Consider the following 13,424-nt stretch of genomic DNA (forward strand, 5'->3'; position numbering starts at 1 on the left):
AAAAGACAAATAATTCAATTTTTAAGTGAGCAAAAGATTTAAATAGATGTTTCTCCAAAGAAACAAAAATGGCCAATAAGCACTGAAAAAATACTCAATACCATTAATCATTATGAAAATGTAAAGCAAAACCAGAGATACCACTGCACAATTACTAAGATGACTACAATAAAAACGACACCCAATAACAAGTGTTGTCAAGGACATGGAGAACTTCTCCAAGTTGTTATTATGTAACAGCTGTTTTGTAACAAAGCCCATACCAACTTCTACCCACCTTATGGTATTATCTTGACGATCCACTAACAAAAAAACTCTTGACTTTCAGCACCAGTTTTTTACCAATTGGTGTGACTGGGTGGTGAGCGGATTATCACATACAAGTCCTCATCATTCAGATGCTGGACTGCCCAATTTAAAGTTTGATGCTACCTAGTCTGTGGTTTGTGGGGCTAGATATTAGAATGCTAGGCATAAAAAGATTTTTGAGCCAAGTTCAAAGGCTCATACATTGCCAGTGGGATTGTAAAATAGTGTAGCCACTTCAGAAAAGTTTGGCAGTTCTTCAAAATGTTAAAACAGTTACCATCCCAAGGAAATTGAAAATACGTATCTGTGCAAAAACTTGTACACAAATGTTTGTGGCAGCACTATTCATGACAGATAAAAAGTACAAACAACCAAAATGTCCACCAACTGATGAAATGGATATACAAATTTGGTACAGCCACTCAATGCAATTTTATTTAGTACTTCAGAAAGAAAGAAGTACTGATACATGCTATAATGTACACGGATGAACCTTGAAAACACTATACTAAGTGAAAGAAGCCAATCACAAAAGGCCACATATTGTATGATCATATTTCTATGAAATGTCTGGAATAGAGAAGTACAGACAGAGAGTAGATTAGTGATTACCAGGGATCAGTGGATGAGAATAGGGGTTGACTGCTTGCTTACAGGTGTGAGACTTTTTTTCAGCAGGTGATGAAAATGTTCTGAACTAGTGATAGCTAACATTGTGAATACAGTACAGTCACTGAACTCTGCCTTAAAATGGCAAATCTTTTATCTTCTAGTATATGAACATATCTCAATAAAAATATTAAAAAGCTGTAATTTTAAAAAGCTAATATGGATATTAGAATCAGAACTCCATTTGCCATCTCCTGTGGATGACCCTAGACTACAGCCACTTGTCACATGTTTGCCTCCCACCACATATTGAGCTTTTTGAAGACATGTTTTTCCATTATCATATTTCCAGCATCCAGCCCAGGGTCTATGGCATGGCAGGCTCTCAAAATTAGGAGGATAAATAAAATCTCAGCTCTGCCACTAACTAACTGGCTGTGTGGTCTCCAGGAAAGTTCTTCACTTTGAGTCACATCCATAAAACAGAGGCATCTATAAAATGCCTCCCTCAATGGAGTGCTGAGAGAGTGAAGAGAGGTTGTATGGAAAGCTCCTAGCACACAATTCATTTTATATAGATTAGTTTCCTTCCCCTTTAAAAGGTTATCAACAATGTCATTTCACGAAATAGAGGACTGTTACCTATCCTAGACCCATGACCATTTCCTGCTACCTTGCCTATGACTCAGAAGCATGTAGAATGGGATTGCTTCCTGGTGCAAAAGCACAAATAGAGGAGAATAAAGATCTCGCCAGGTTACCAGGTTGGTATAAGCCACCACTGCTTTCCTCTCTGTAGGATCAAGCAGAGTTATCACTGCAGACACACTTACTTTGATGGTTCTGTCACCAGAGGCAGACACAATGTACTTATCGTCAAAGTCTACTACATTGACAGCAGCGCGGTGGCCGACCAAGACACGGCGTAAAGTGATGTCAGTGGCAGAAGCCATGTCCCACACAGCAATGGAGCGGTCCTTGGAACATGTCACCATCAGTCCATTGCTGAAGCGTAAGTGAAGTACCGCCTCATTGTGGTGAATCAACGTGTTTAGAACTTCACCTGTGTTCACATCCCAGACTCTAGATGAGCACAGAAAAGCACAATGCTCAATTACTGAGACAACCAGGAAAAGATTTCAGTGTCTGTGCTGTGGGCCCATTTTTAGTAGTAGGCTGGGGAGGTGTGGACTTCACTTGTTAGGTGGCGTCTGGGACCTGATGCCTAAGCACATGCTTAAAAGAAACACCCAGAAGCAATTTCTCTACTTGCTGAGAAGTGTTAAGATAGTTTCAAAAAAAGCCAATTCTGGCTTTGTCCAGCTTTAAGTTTATTTAACAGCCAGGTATTCAGGGATGGTGTGTGCAGGCTTGTGTGGATGATGATAAATGATTTTTCAAGTGGTCTTTGCAGTGAGTTTGAGACACCAGGTAGAATAGGGCTTGGTAGCTGGGGAACTGAGAATGGTTCTAAGCTTAAGGTTCTTTTTGGCCTTTGATAAGCTCTGGGTCTGTTATTTATCCACTGCAAGCTAGAGATTGTAAGTCATGATGTCTCAATCCCCACCCACCTATTTCCCCAGGTGCTTTACAGACAAAGACAGTATCTTGCAGGTGCTTCACCCTTGAGATACCAGATTCTTAGGGGCAGCCTCATACCCCAATCTCCTAAGAGGACAAGTGGATGCAGAGCAGAAGAGGAAAGACGCAGACTTCTAAGACTTAGACATGATCCAGGACAGAAGTAGAGCCTGGAAGCATCAAGTCAGGGAAAAGACAGTAGGCATGCTGGGGACTATTCCAATCTCTCAGGTGCACCTGTAAAACAATCCTCTCTTCAAATCTCTAATTCAGTCTCGAGAGCCACTTCCTTTTCCTCCAAATGACATGACTTCCCCAAGCCACCAGCAGTCCAGCTGAGGCTCTGCTGTATTATCTCTAGGCTCTCATGAACTCATCCTACACTGAACTCCAAAGTCATCTGCTGTGGGAACATGCCCTGGTCCTAGGGGTTTAGTACTGGATCCCAGCAGTGTTTCCTTCCATTCTCTCAACTCCTGACCAGCAGTCACTGCTTCCCTTCACTGTGGAACACCTGTCATTTCCATCTTCATCATTATCTCCCTGGGGTGGCATCTGAAAACTAGTGTCTCCATTACTGGAAAGGCTACAGAAAATGAAAATAGTCTTGAATGACACAAATTCAATGTTCAAAATTAACTATATGACTGAGCAAATTACTTGGCCATTCTGGTCTCAATTTCCTAATACATCTTTAAAAAAGAAGATACTATCACCTACAAAGAAAGGCTGATGTGAAAACTCCATAGGATAGCATTATACAAAACACCTAAGCACATGATGTGTCCTTCAAAAGGTTCTGCAAACAACTGCTCCTAGTTCTTTCAGTATTTGTGGCTTAATAGCCACTACACTCCTAGAACACCTGCCTTCTTTCTCTCCCCCCTGAAGCAGGAAAAAGCTAGCCTAATACTAAATGTGCTTTTACAAGAAAGTATGCTGCCATCTCTACGATGAATGGCAATGGGAATAGGACCTACTTAACCAAAGTCAGCTTTCCTGTCTGCTTTGCTCAAATGCACTAACACCAAAAGTGGTTTTGAAATATAGCATACAAAAACAGTATACACAAAGTTATGTGTGTGCTTATCCCAGAAGAGGGTATAAATCCCAGTCTCCCCATGGAAGGTATCTGAGTTCAGACCAGTGAAGCCAAATCACTCACCTCACTGTAGAGTCTGAAGAGCCCGTCACAATAACACGTTCATCATACTGGAGACAAAGGACAGAGCCAGTGTGTCCCGTTAACACTTTCAAACATTCCAAGCTGGTTTTATCCCAAATCTATTGAGACAAGATCAAACACAAACAGTGACTTAGTATGTCACATTCTGATAAATGTTTCTGCCTCACCTGATTACCTAGATCATAAAGTAAATCTGTTAACAGTAAATAAGACCAGTTAAACACCAAATAGGTGGGCAATTACAAGAATGGAAGAAACAATATTAAATAACTTCCAGAACAGATGTACTATTCTGTTTACTCTGTCCCCTTAACCACTGTACTCAATGTATTTAACAACCTTAAAAGGGAATTTTAAAATAAACTCTGAGAGAACAGTTGGCTCACCCTCGAGAAAACAATGTAACAACTTAATTATTAAGAGCCTTTAAAATCGCATTCCCCTTAGCCCACTGTTTGTAAAAACATAACAATGAAAAATTGTCGACAGTTCAGAAAAATTTCAAACTATGAAGAGTTTGTAATGAGAAAATATATGCTTCATTTTAGAGGTATGTTTTTTAAAAAATCAGAAAAGTCATCTACTCAGTAACATAACCACTATATTAAAAAAAATACATATTGAGGCAAAATATTAATAAAGTTGGTTTCCTACTCTGCTCTTTTTCTCCCTTCTTTTGATCTTTCCAGAGTTTTCAAAGTTTTCAATTGCCCACACATAAGAGGGGATGGGAATTGGTTTTTTCAAAGACTGGATAGTTAAAAATAGATTCTATGGACCTACACAGAGAAATAACCCAGATTATCTACTATTGAAAAGCAAATGAAAACAATATAGACTGCTCTATCATTCTTCTGTATTATCATCTGAGCCTTTCTCAGAAACCATAAAGGGTAAATTACTTTGATTTACAGGCAAGTTAGCAACACTTTTACCAACTAGCAAAGTAATTAAGAGCCCTGTGATACTAAGTTATTTCCTATATGCACCAAAATAAAGAATAAAGAAGGTGAGAAGGATAAGAAATCTTTGGAGAATAGTAAGAAATAAGACAATCCAGGGGTCTAGTTTAGTACAGGAAAATGCTCTGGCTCTCATTCTACAGAACCACTCTGAGAGCTGCCAAGATCAAGTGGAAAAGATAAAAACCAATCTGGAATAATTGGAGAGACTGTCACATCCAATGTCTAACATGTAACCACATTCTAAAAATAATACATACAAGATACAGTCATTCACCTTAATAGAATTATCTCGTAGGCCACTGATAATTTTTTCATCATCATACTGTAAACAGTAGACACCTTTACTATTTTCAGAGCGGCACTGAATCCTCTGCAAGTTGTGCCGTCCACACCGCCAGTTAGATTCTATAGTCTAGGGGGAAAAGGAGGCATAGATGAGTTTTTGTGAATCAAATAGTCTATTAGGCTTCAGACTTTGCTGTTGCTTCTAGGAATAGCACACTACTGATAACCCATCTTGGTCTGCATGGCTGCAGACAGGAATCGTGCTCTTTTCCACGTAAGACGTTAGCCTAACAATGTTTTTTCTAAAACAATCCCTGATTGTCTGGCAACTGTCATAGCATTTCCAATGAGTTTGGGTTGGATTTGAAAAAAACGGTCTTAGAACTCAGCATGTTTAAAGAATGCCATTGCCCCAAAACATACAAATAAATACTAACTTATTGGGCCACTTTCTAATGCCAATTAAAATATGTGGCAAATGAGTACTACCAATATTAAGTACATAATGACAATGTGTGTAGTCATCCAAAGCACTGTCTTGATCATTAAGAAAAGACACTGAACAACTACTACAGGAAGAATTCTACTTGTTAACCATTTTTAATTTTCTACCAGACCAAAGCTCCTGTAGAATAAAAATGGCATGTTTTAGCCCTAGCTTCTCATTGTTTCATCATTCATGGAACATCTGCTGAAACACTAGTATATTCCAGGTACTGACTGTACTAGGCCCTGCAGATTAAGAGATCAGCAGAACGCATACTGCTTTCAAGGGCAGTACCACTCCAGTATCTAAGCAGACAGTATCTGAAAATGGATAAATTCTAAACACATTTATTTGGTTAAATGATCCACACATTAACCTTGGAAGACAGTTTTTATTATTTTCCATTTACAAATAAGGAAAGAGTTTAATTTGCCTGAGGCCACAAAACTAGTAATTAGATGAACTGGATGGAAATCATAGCCAGTTTTTCCTGACATTGAATCCATACTTTTCCCACTAACATATACAGGACTTACAAGGAAGTATAACTCGAGCTATTGAGGCAGTGAACACCGATCATAAGATCAGTAACAATTCCAGATAAATTATAAATTCTAAATTGGTGATCAAAACTGTTAAGTGTTGCAGGACTGAAGGGAGATAAACAGTATTACGGCCTGAGACCAGTGGGCAAAGTTTACTGATATGGTGGGACATGCCCGGAGCAGCAGAAGACGTAACCACTGGTAGTAGATATGAGGGATTTTCATGATGAAAATATATAATTCCTACTAAGGGCAACCAAAGTGTAAACTAATCCTTGAAGTTAGGAGACAAAAAGGATTGCTTACACCTTAGCTCAGGATATGTATAGTTTGATAGATATATCTGAGTAGTTATAAGTTAAATCACTTGTTTTGCTAAAGAAAGTAATTCCCATCTTTATTCATGATAAGCACTTAATTACTGACTCTGTGGACACCTAATAAATGGCATTTCCTCTCATTTGAAGGCAGTATGTTTCTACACTCTATAATGTTAAAATTTACTGAATGTTATTATGTGCCAAGTACTATGCTTTCATAACACTATGCTGTGTTTTAATAGCTCATTGAATTATCACAACTCTGAAGCTGAAATTACTGTACTTAGAGAGAGGGATCACATATTTCCAACACCCAGGTGATGCAAGGAGGTGCCACGGAGATGTCAGGAATGAGAAATTCTCAATTGCCCAACTGTTTTCTGGTCAGAGCTTCTCAGCCTGCAGCATCATTATCTCTAGTGAGTCTAGAGATAAAACCAAAACCAAATTAATTCACCCCACCTCTGCTACCACTCTAACAGTATTTAACAAATCTGTCTGTATAAGCAATTTTTTAAAAAGGGGCCCAGAATATAGAGAGTGTCTTAAACTGAACTTAATGTTTGGAATCACTTAGAGAAATAAACAGTTTTTTTTAAAGTGTTTTTGGATAGTGACTGAGCCACCATCACATACAAAGGATACCCAGAAAATGCTGACCTAGGAGGCAGACATACTGATAACAATTCTTATTCGTGGATAATGACTTGGTTATTGGTGCTCAGCCTACACTACACCCTCCAGGGACCCAGAAAATTGCTGCAGAATGTATGACTCCATATAAACCCAAAGTATTACAAAGGTGAATATACACCATGTCTTACATATATATCAGGTGTTATTTTTTAAATTCATATCGCTGTTCTTAGTTTTAAAACATATAATTACTTAAAAATATTATTGAATCAGTAAGTACCTTTGTTACTTCAATCAACAGAAAAAGCATATTTACTATCACATGGGAGTTTGGGGACAAAACATTTTTTTCTGTTGTTTTTTTTTTTTTTCATATAAGAAGGGGGAGAATCACCATATCAAACATAATTTCCTACATGTTCACCTTCTACTCTAAAATGTTTTCTAGATCAGAGTGACTTGATATAATCTTTTACTGTACCTAAAGCCAAGAAGACAGGAGAGGAGCTGGGTATCTACCCCCTTATATGTCTGGACAGAGGGCACCCTGGACATATGGCTGAGCCACAACTTCTACCTCTCGCCCTCAAGCAAGAGCCAGAGGCCAGGACCTCTCATAAGCTCTGCAAGGTAAGAGGCTTTTCAGCCTAAATTGAATGGACGTTAGGAAATGGCTTAGCTTCTCAATGCTTAGAAAGAATCTAATTTTCTAAAGAACATTTCTGAATTTTTGAAGAAAACTTCTGCCAAGTAATTCTTAATGAGTCATTTTAGTAAGTTCCCACTTAGGGCTGTTTTAAATATTATCCCAAATCCCTGAGTCCCAAAGTACATTTATTTTTCAAAATGCCAGGATCAATCACATTGCTGCTTACCAACCCTGTGTGATTCCTTAGACTTTACTCTTCTCAGTTCCCAAGGCCGCCTACAAAAGCAAGCAGCTGACTATGCCTGCCCAAAATACTAGTTACCACCATTATCTGACAACCTCAACTTTCACTACAACACTTGTTGCCCAGGTCTTTTTTGGAAAAATTAGGCCTTTAAAAATGGAAGGCAGCTAATCATGGTAGAAAATACTTAAGTCAGTTAGCAGCTTTGACAACTGACCTGGAAGTATTTGAGCTACAGTTTCCTCCTCTGTAAAAACAGGAAAAACAATTATCTACTTCCTCAAATGAGAAGACATATGTAAAGTGCACATCACAGTACCTACAAATGGTAGCAGTGATGTTTTTTCTCGTTGGTGGAAAACACTGACCAAATGGAGTAGGCTGTGATCAAAAAAATCTTCTCACCAAATTGCCAGAAGCAGTTGTCTCAGTCTAGGCTGACAGTTGATGCTGATAGCCCTGAGCCTGCCTGACCCATTCCCAGGAAGCCTTCAAATGCAATTCAAATATGTAACTTCAGGAGTAGGAATCCAGGCATACACAGGTACACCTCTTAATTATGCAGATACCTGACATTTCACTTGGATATCACGTGGTGTGGCTACTGTGGAGGAATACTTCATGTTTTTAAGAACTTGTGCAATCCCCTTACCCTGTGCAAATTTTCAAAATACTGGGAAAGTAGCCATGATACACAGAGTATACAGCGGCATTTAAATTGGCAATAGAGTGAAAACAGATGTCTGAGTATAGAGGAATAACATTATTTTTAGAAGCCCAAACACAACTGGGTGGGTGGGCAAGTTTCAGCATTTTCTGGTCAGGACAATGTTAATATCAAGTTTGCAAACCACAAAAAAGCTCCCTACTTTCCATGAATAAAATGTGGTTTATTAAAAGGTGCGATACAACACACCATCATTTTGCCAGTGGTCTGGTTCCAAGGAGAATGCTTCCAAGGCTTTAATCCAGTGATTAAAAAGAGGAAAAAGGCCTAATACATGAAAGAGTTTGCCACTACTCTGAGATAGCAAAAGAAAAATCCAAGTTCAGGACATCAGAATTCTGACTGACTGAGCCCATTGTAACAATTCCCTCCCCCTCAGTTGAGGGACACTTGGAGGCATGACAGAGTGAAAAGAGCTTGGGCTTTCAACTAAGAAACGCAGTTCTGACAATTTAAGGATTAACTCAAGTCACTGTAGCAAAGTACCTAATAGTAAGCTCACCATTAATAATAATGATGATGATGACAATAATTAAGACTAATAGCAAAGGAAATTTGGTTGTTCTTTTAGGAATGTGCCTCAGGTTTTCCAGGAATTCCTTCTCAATTCAGAGGCACTCTAACTAAAGTCCCTCTCTCTCTGTGGCAAGAACACCCATGAGGGATGAACCTTCATAGAAAACTAAAAATTCTTATTTATTCTCCCTAGACTTCATTTCTCACATGCTCTTTTCCTGAATATTGGGACTTGGCCACACTAACCCAGGTTCTCTACTTTTTTTTTCTGAAAAATTAGCCAATTTCTGGTGGGGCAATGTGGAAGGACAAGGTCATCAAAGCCAATCTGGTAATGGATGGCTGACAGAAGCCAACACATGATCGGAGGCTGTAATGCTAGCGGAAAGGAGAAAAAGAAAAAGGTGCTGTGAGCTGCCAACTTGCAAAGAATATGGGGAAAAACAGACTGCACAGCTAGGTATGGGTGACCAGTGAGGGGGATATGATCATACACTTGATATTTAGGGTGTAATTTATCTTTTGGCAATGTGTTTATTAAAACCCTTTAAAGCACCACCTTTCCTGTAACAGGGCAAAACAAGGCCAACTAACCTTATCTTAACTCATACCCTTTTTTCAACTAACAGTCAAGGACACTGGGGACTCACACAATTGGAGAAAGATGAGAAGATCACCTTGAAAAGTCTGTAAGCATGTTAACAAAATACCTCTTTCTCCTTTGCTTCTTGAATTTTCCACTTAGAAAATGACAACACTAAGTCTAGAGCTGACAGACCTCAGTTAAAATCCCATCACTTCTACTTAACTGTGTGAGCAAGTTCTAAAACTTGTCTCAGTTTCCCCTTATCACAAAAAACTACAGTTAACTTTTTCTTATTGTAATAATTAAATGCAATAATCTATGTAAGTCACGTTCAGTAGTTCATGGTATATTGCAAGGGCTCAAGAGGGTACTTGAATTACTGTATTCTGTATTGGGGTTTCATACCACCCACATGGGCAAGAACCAAGCCCGTGAGTCTCTCATTTTGTTTGATTCATGGATCACTGACATAACTCTCCACATGTGTGTCCACCCCAGACAGAATAAAACATACCCAAAATAAAGGTAAAGAGAGCCATTTGAATGAGATCCCAGTGATCTACAGTACAAAAAAGTTGTACTGAGTCAGAAGAATGTAAGGGTGACCACAGACTGTATTACTCACTAGCTGTGTGATCTTGGGCAAGTTATTTAACCTTACCGAGCTTCAGTTATCTCAACTTTAAAGGACATGGCCTACCTCTCAGGCATTGTCCAAAGTGTTAAATGAAAAAATTATATTATGAAATGGTCAACAAAGTATCCAGCACAGATCAACACTCTATGTGGTACATTATTTATTATTATTATTATTATTATTAGTGAATATACCAAGGTATAAAACATCATCCCTTACACTAAGAGACCTAGCCCACAAAAACCTGGAAGAGACTCTTGTGGCTAACCAGCAGGTTTTCCCAAACCACACTTTAAGAACCAGTGGGTAGACCACCATGATGCAGAGGTTGTGTCAAATACAGTTTACCCCCATAGCTCTGTTTTCCCTCACATCTGCCTCCTCTCCTAACTTTAAAATATTATTTCAGCCTGAGGAAATGGTTATGGTAGGTGGTGTCATACACTGTCATGCCACAGACTGCTGAGTTCATACTGCCAATCATAATAATACTCATGGGGATTACATAAAATAATCTATGTCACCAAATCTTCAATCTGATCAGCGTTCTCCCAGAATCTTGTATAGTAACGACTGACTTTACACATCACCCTTCTCATAATGAAGAACTTGCTAAAATTAATGAAGGAAATTGGGAGATAGTCTGTAACAAATAGTTGTGGAAAAAAGCAGAAAATAATATAGTTTCTAAGATGTATGTACAAGCAATGTCTTACTTAATACAACTGTCTAGGGGAGAGAGACTTTCTTCCCTAAAACACACACACACATTAACTTCACACTAGGTCTCACCTTGTAACACTAGAGGAACAACTTATTTTAAGTTTTGAACTGCTAATGGATAAATTAATTCCCAAACTTTATGATCTGTCTGGCCTAAGTTTTAAATTATTCAACCCTCCTCCCCAAAAGGTTAATGTACAGCTTGTTTTAGGGAGCAGAATATCAACATAAGGGTTTGTGTTTTAGATAATGATATTCCAATCAAATTCAGATTTACCATAAACAGAATGATTCCATTAGTTCACATCTGCCTTAAAAGAGGGGGGAGGAAACGCCTCCCCCAAAAGCACATGTTTCTCCATTAATGAATTTTGGCACAATAACTTTTATGTCTATCACCTGGGGAAGAGGATTACTTCATGTTTGGGAAACTGAATATAACTTTATGGGTGATACAGCATTACCTTGCAGAGCCTAAACTTTTCTGCCAAGGAGGAAATAGTGAAGTAACCAAGACCTGCCAAGAACACATGTGAAAGAGTTAATGAGAAATGCCTGTGCATGTCTTTCCTGGTTCAAGGAAAAGGGCTAAATAATAAAACTGAACTAATTAGAACACATGAATAATATCAAACATCTCCAATGTTTCTCATCAAGTTTACAGGGTTTTACTGGTCTGAAGTTACACTCAAATCCAAAATGGTCCAGGAACATAATTTGCTCAATAAAATCTACTTAACTATTGCTTAGAATCATATTTGAGTCATTTTTATGAAAAACTTATAGGCAATTTACAGAGGAAACGGAGACTGTTATGGCTCAAAAATGTAAAACCATGCTTACCTGAAAAACTGGGCCTTGGATTTTAAAAATATCAAATCAGAATAAAAAGTTGATTTGGGATTAAGGTTTTAATTAACTGGCAGCCTTGCAAAAGCATTCACATTTCAGGGAAGTTAGATCATTTTCAATAAAAAGCTTTATCTATTTTGAAGAACAGTTGCAGATTACACATTGATGGTGACACAGGTGCTCCAAGAGTTCAACTTAAAATTAGAAAAGTACTAGCTTCATGATTTTAGATCATGAACACTCAAAGGCAAAATAAAAAGTTGAGAACAAGACACAAAGAGCCCATAAAACAGATAAATCATAAAGTTACCTCTATATCCTGGATAATCTTTGGGTATAATGACCTATAAAATGAATTGGGAGGGCCATCTGTGGGTCTGTTTTTGAATAGGTACTGATCCCTGGCAAATAAAAACAAACAGATGTTACATTTTTGCACATAAAAATTAATATGACTTCAACAGAGTGCTTATATACTGTATTTTTCAAGTCTTTTGACTTGCACTGAGTAATAGTTCAAAAGCAGAATTTCTGACAAATTTACATGTTAGACACAAGTTTATTTCAATTTCCAGCTCACAAGATTGTGGCTTTCTATTTTCTGACTACCCAAAACACAACAATCCAGCCTATCACTCTATAATTTAATAAAAAGTGCTAACACTGCTTTGTGAAAACTCTAACTTGGTACACATCAAACTTCCTCTCATAAAGAAAAAACGGCCCTAACCCTCACCTCTACCAGCAGCCGCACTTCTTTCTGAGGCTCTTTTTTCTGTGCTAACAGGGCCAGGTTACTGACACCACAGAGCTATAAAGCTGTATTCTCTGAAAAATCCTGCCCACTGTACCTCCCATATCTGCAACCAGGAGCAATAACAAATAGCAGAATCTGCATTATCTAACTTTCACATATTCTCTTTTGTCTTATCTATCTTTTGGCAACTGTATCACCACCTAAGAAAAGTGTGAAAGGAAAAGCACAAATATGTACCTTTGAAAAGCCAAATCATTCATCCAACCATGCAATACTAAATAATACTTAATAAATATAAAGAAATTACATTTCAGATGGGATTAATTTAATGGCTTTTATTTTTTCCTCAGCTCTTGACCACTTATCTTTTCCCATTTGTTTAAAATAGGCCAAAACACTGGGCAAGTGTAATTGCTTTTTTGAGTAATCCAACTGACCCTATGTCAGAGAAACTTTTTTCAGAGGAACAAGCAACCCAAGTACTTACCACCCTCTTCTTTCTGAAAGTCCCTTCCATAGAGGGTCAGTGCGCACCATTCGTTCAATCAACTTCTTCCAAAGCATTCCTTCGGAGATCACCCGCTGCCATTCTTTACATACTAGCTCTGCTGCACACAGAGACCTGGCATCCAGGTAGGAAAGAATGTTTTCTGCTATGTGATCTAAGCCTTGCTCTACAAAACAGAAAAAGCAATGAAGGAATGGAAAGAAGGGAGATGGAAATGTACCAGTCACCATTTCCATAAAGATAAAAGGAATAAAGAAATCCTGCACTAGGTGACATACTGAGTAATATCTAAAGTTCTGCAG

General features: G+C 38.2%; 1 protein-coding gene across 7 annotated transcripts in view; it reads right to left on the minus strand.

Annotated features, from left to right (window-relative positions):
• FBXW11 (F-box and WD repeat domain containing 11) overlaps positions 1-13,424 on the minus strand; it is a 121,542-nt gene that overhangs the window by 13,637 nt on the left and 94,481 nt on the right. For all 7 annotated transcript variants that reach the window (XM_017640757.3, XM_017640753.3, XM_017640751.3 and 4 more), the window contains 5 exons: positions 13,102-13,288; positions 12,168-12,258; positions 4,925-5,062; positions 3,665-3,783; positions 1,752-2,001 (listed from right to left, as the gene is read on the minus strand). In XM_017640757.3, the coding sequence (XP_017496246.1) occupies positions 1,752-2,001; positions 3,665-3,783; positions 4,925-5,062; positions 12,168-12,258; positions 13,102-13,288 (785 nt within the window). The remainder of the gene's footprint in view (positions 1-1,751; positions 2,002-3,664; positions 3,784-4,924; positions 5,063-12,167; positions 12,259-13,101; positions 13,289-13,424) is intronic.

Source organism: Manis javanica, chromosome 1 (assembly GCF_040802235.1).
Source record: "Manis javanica isolate MJ-LG chromosome 1, MJ_LKY, whole genome shotgun sequence".
Lineage (NCBI taxonomy): Eukaryota > Metazoa > Chordata > Mammalia > Pholidota > Manidae > Manis > Manis javanica.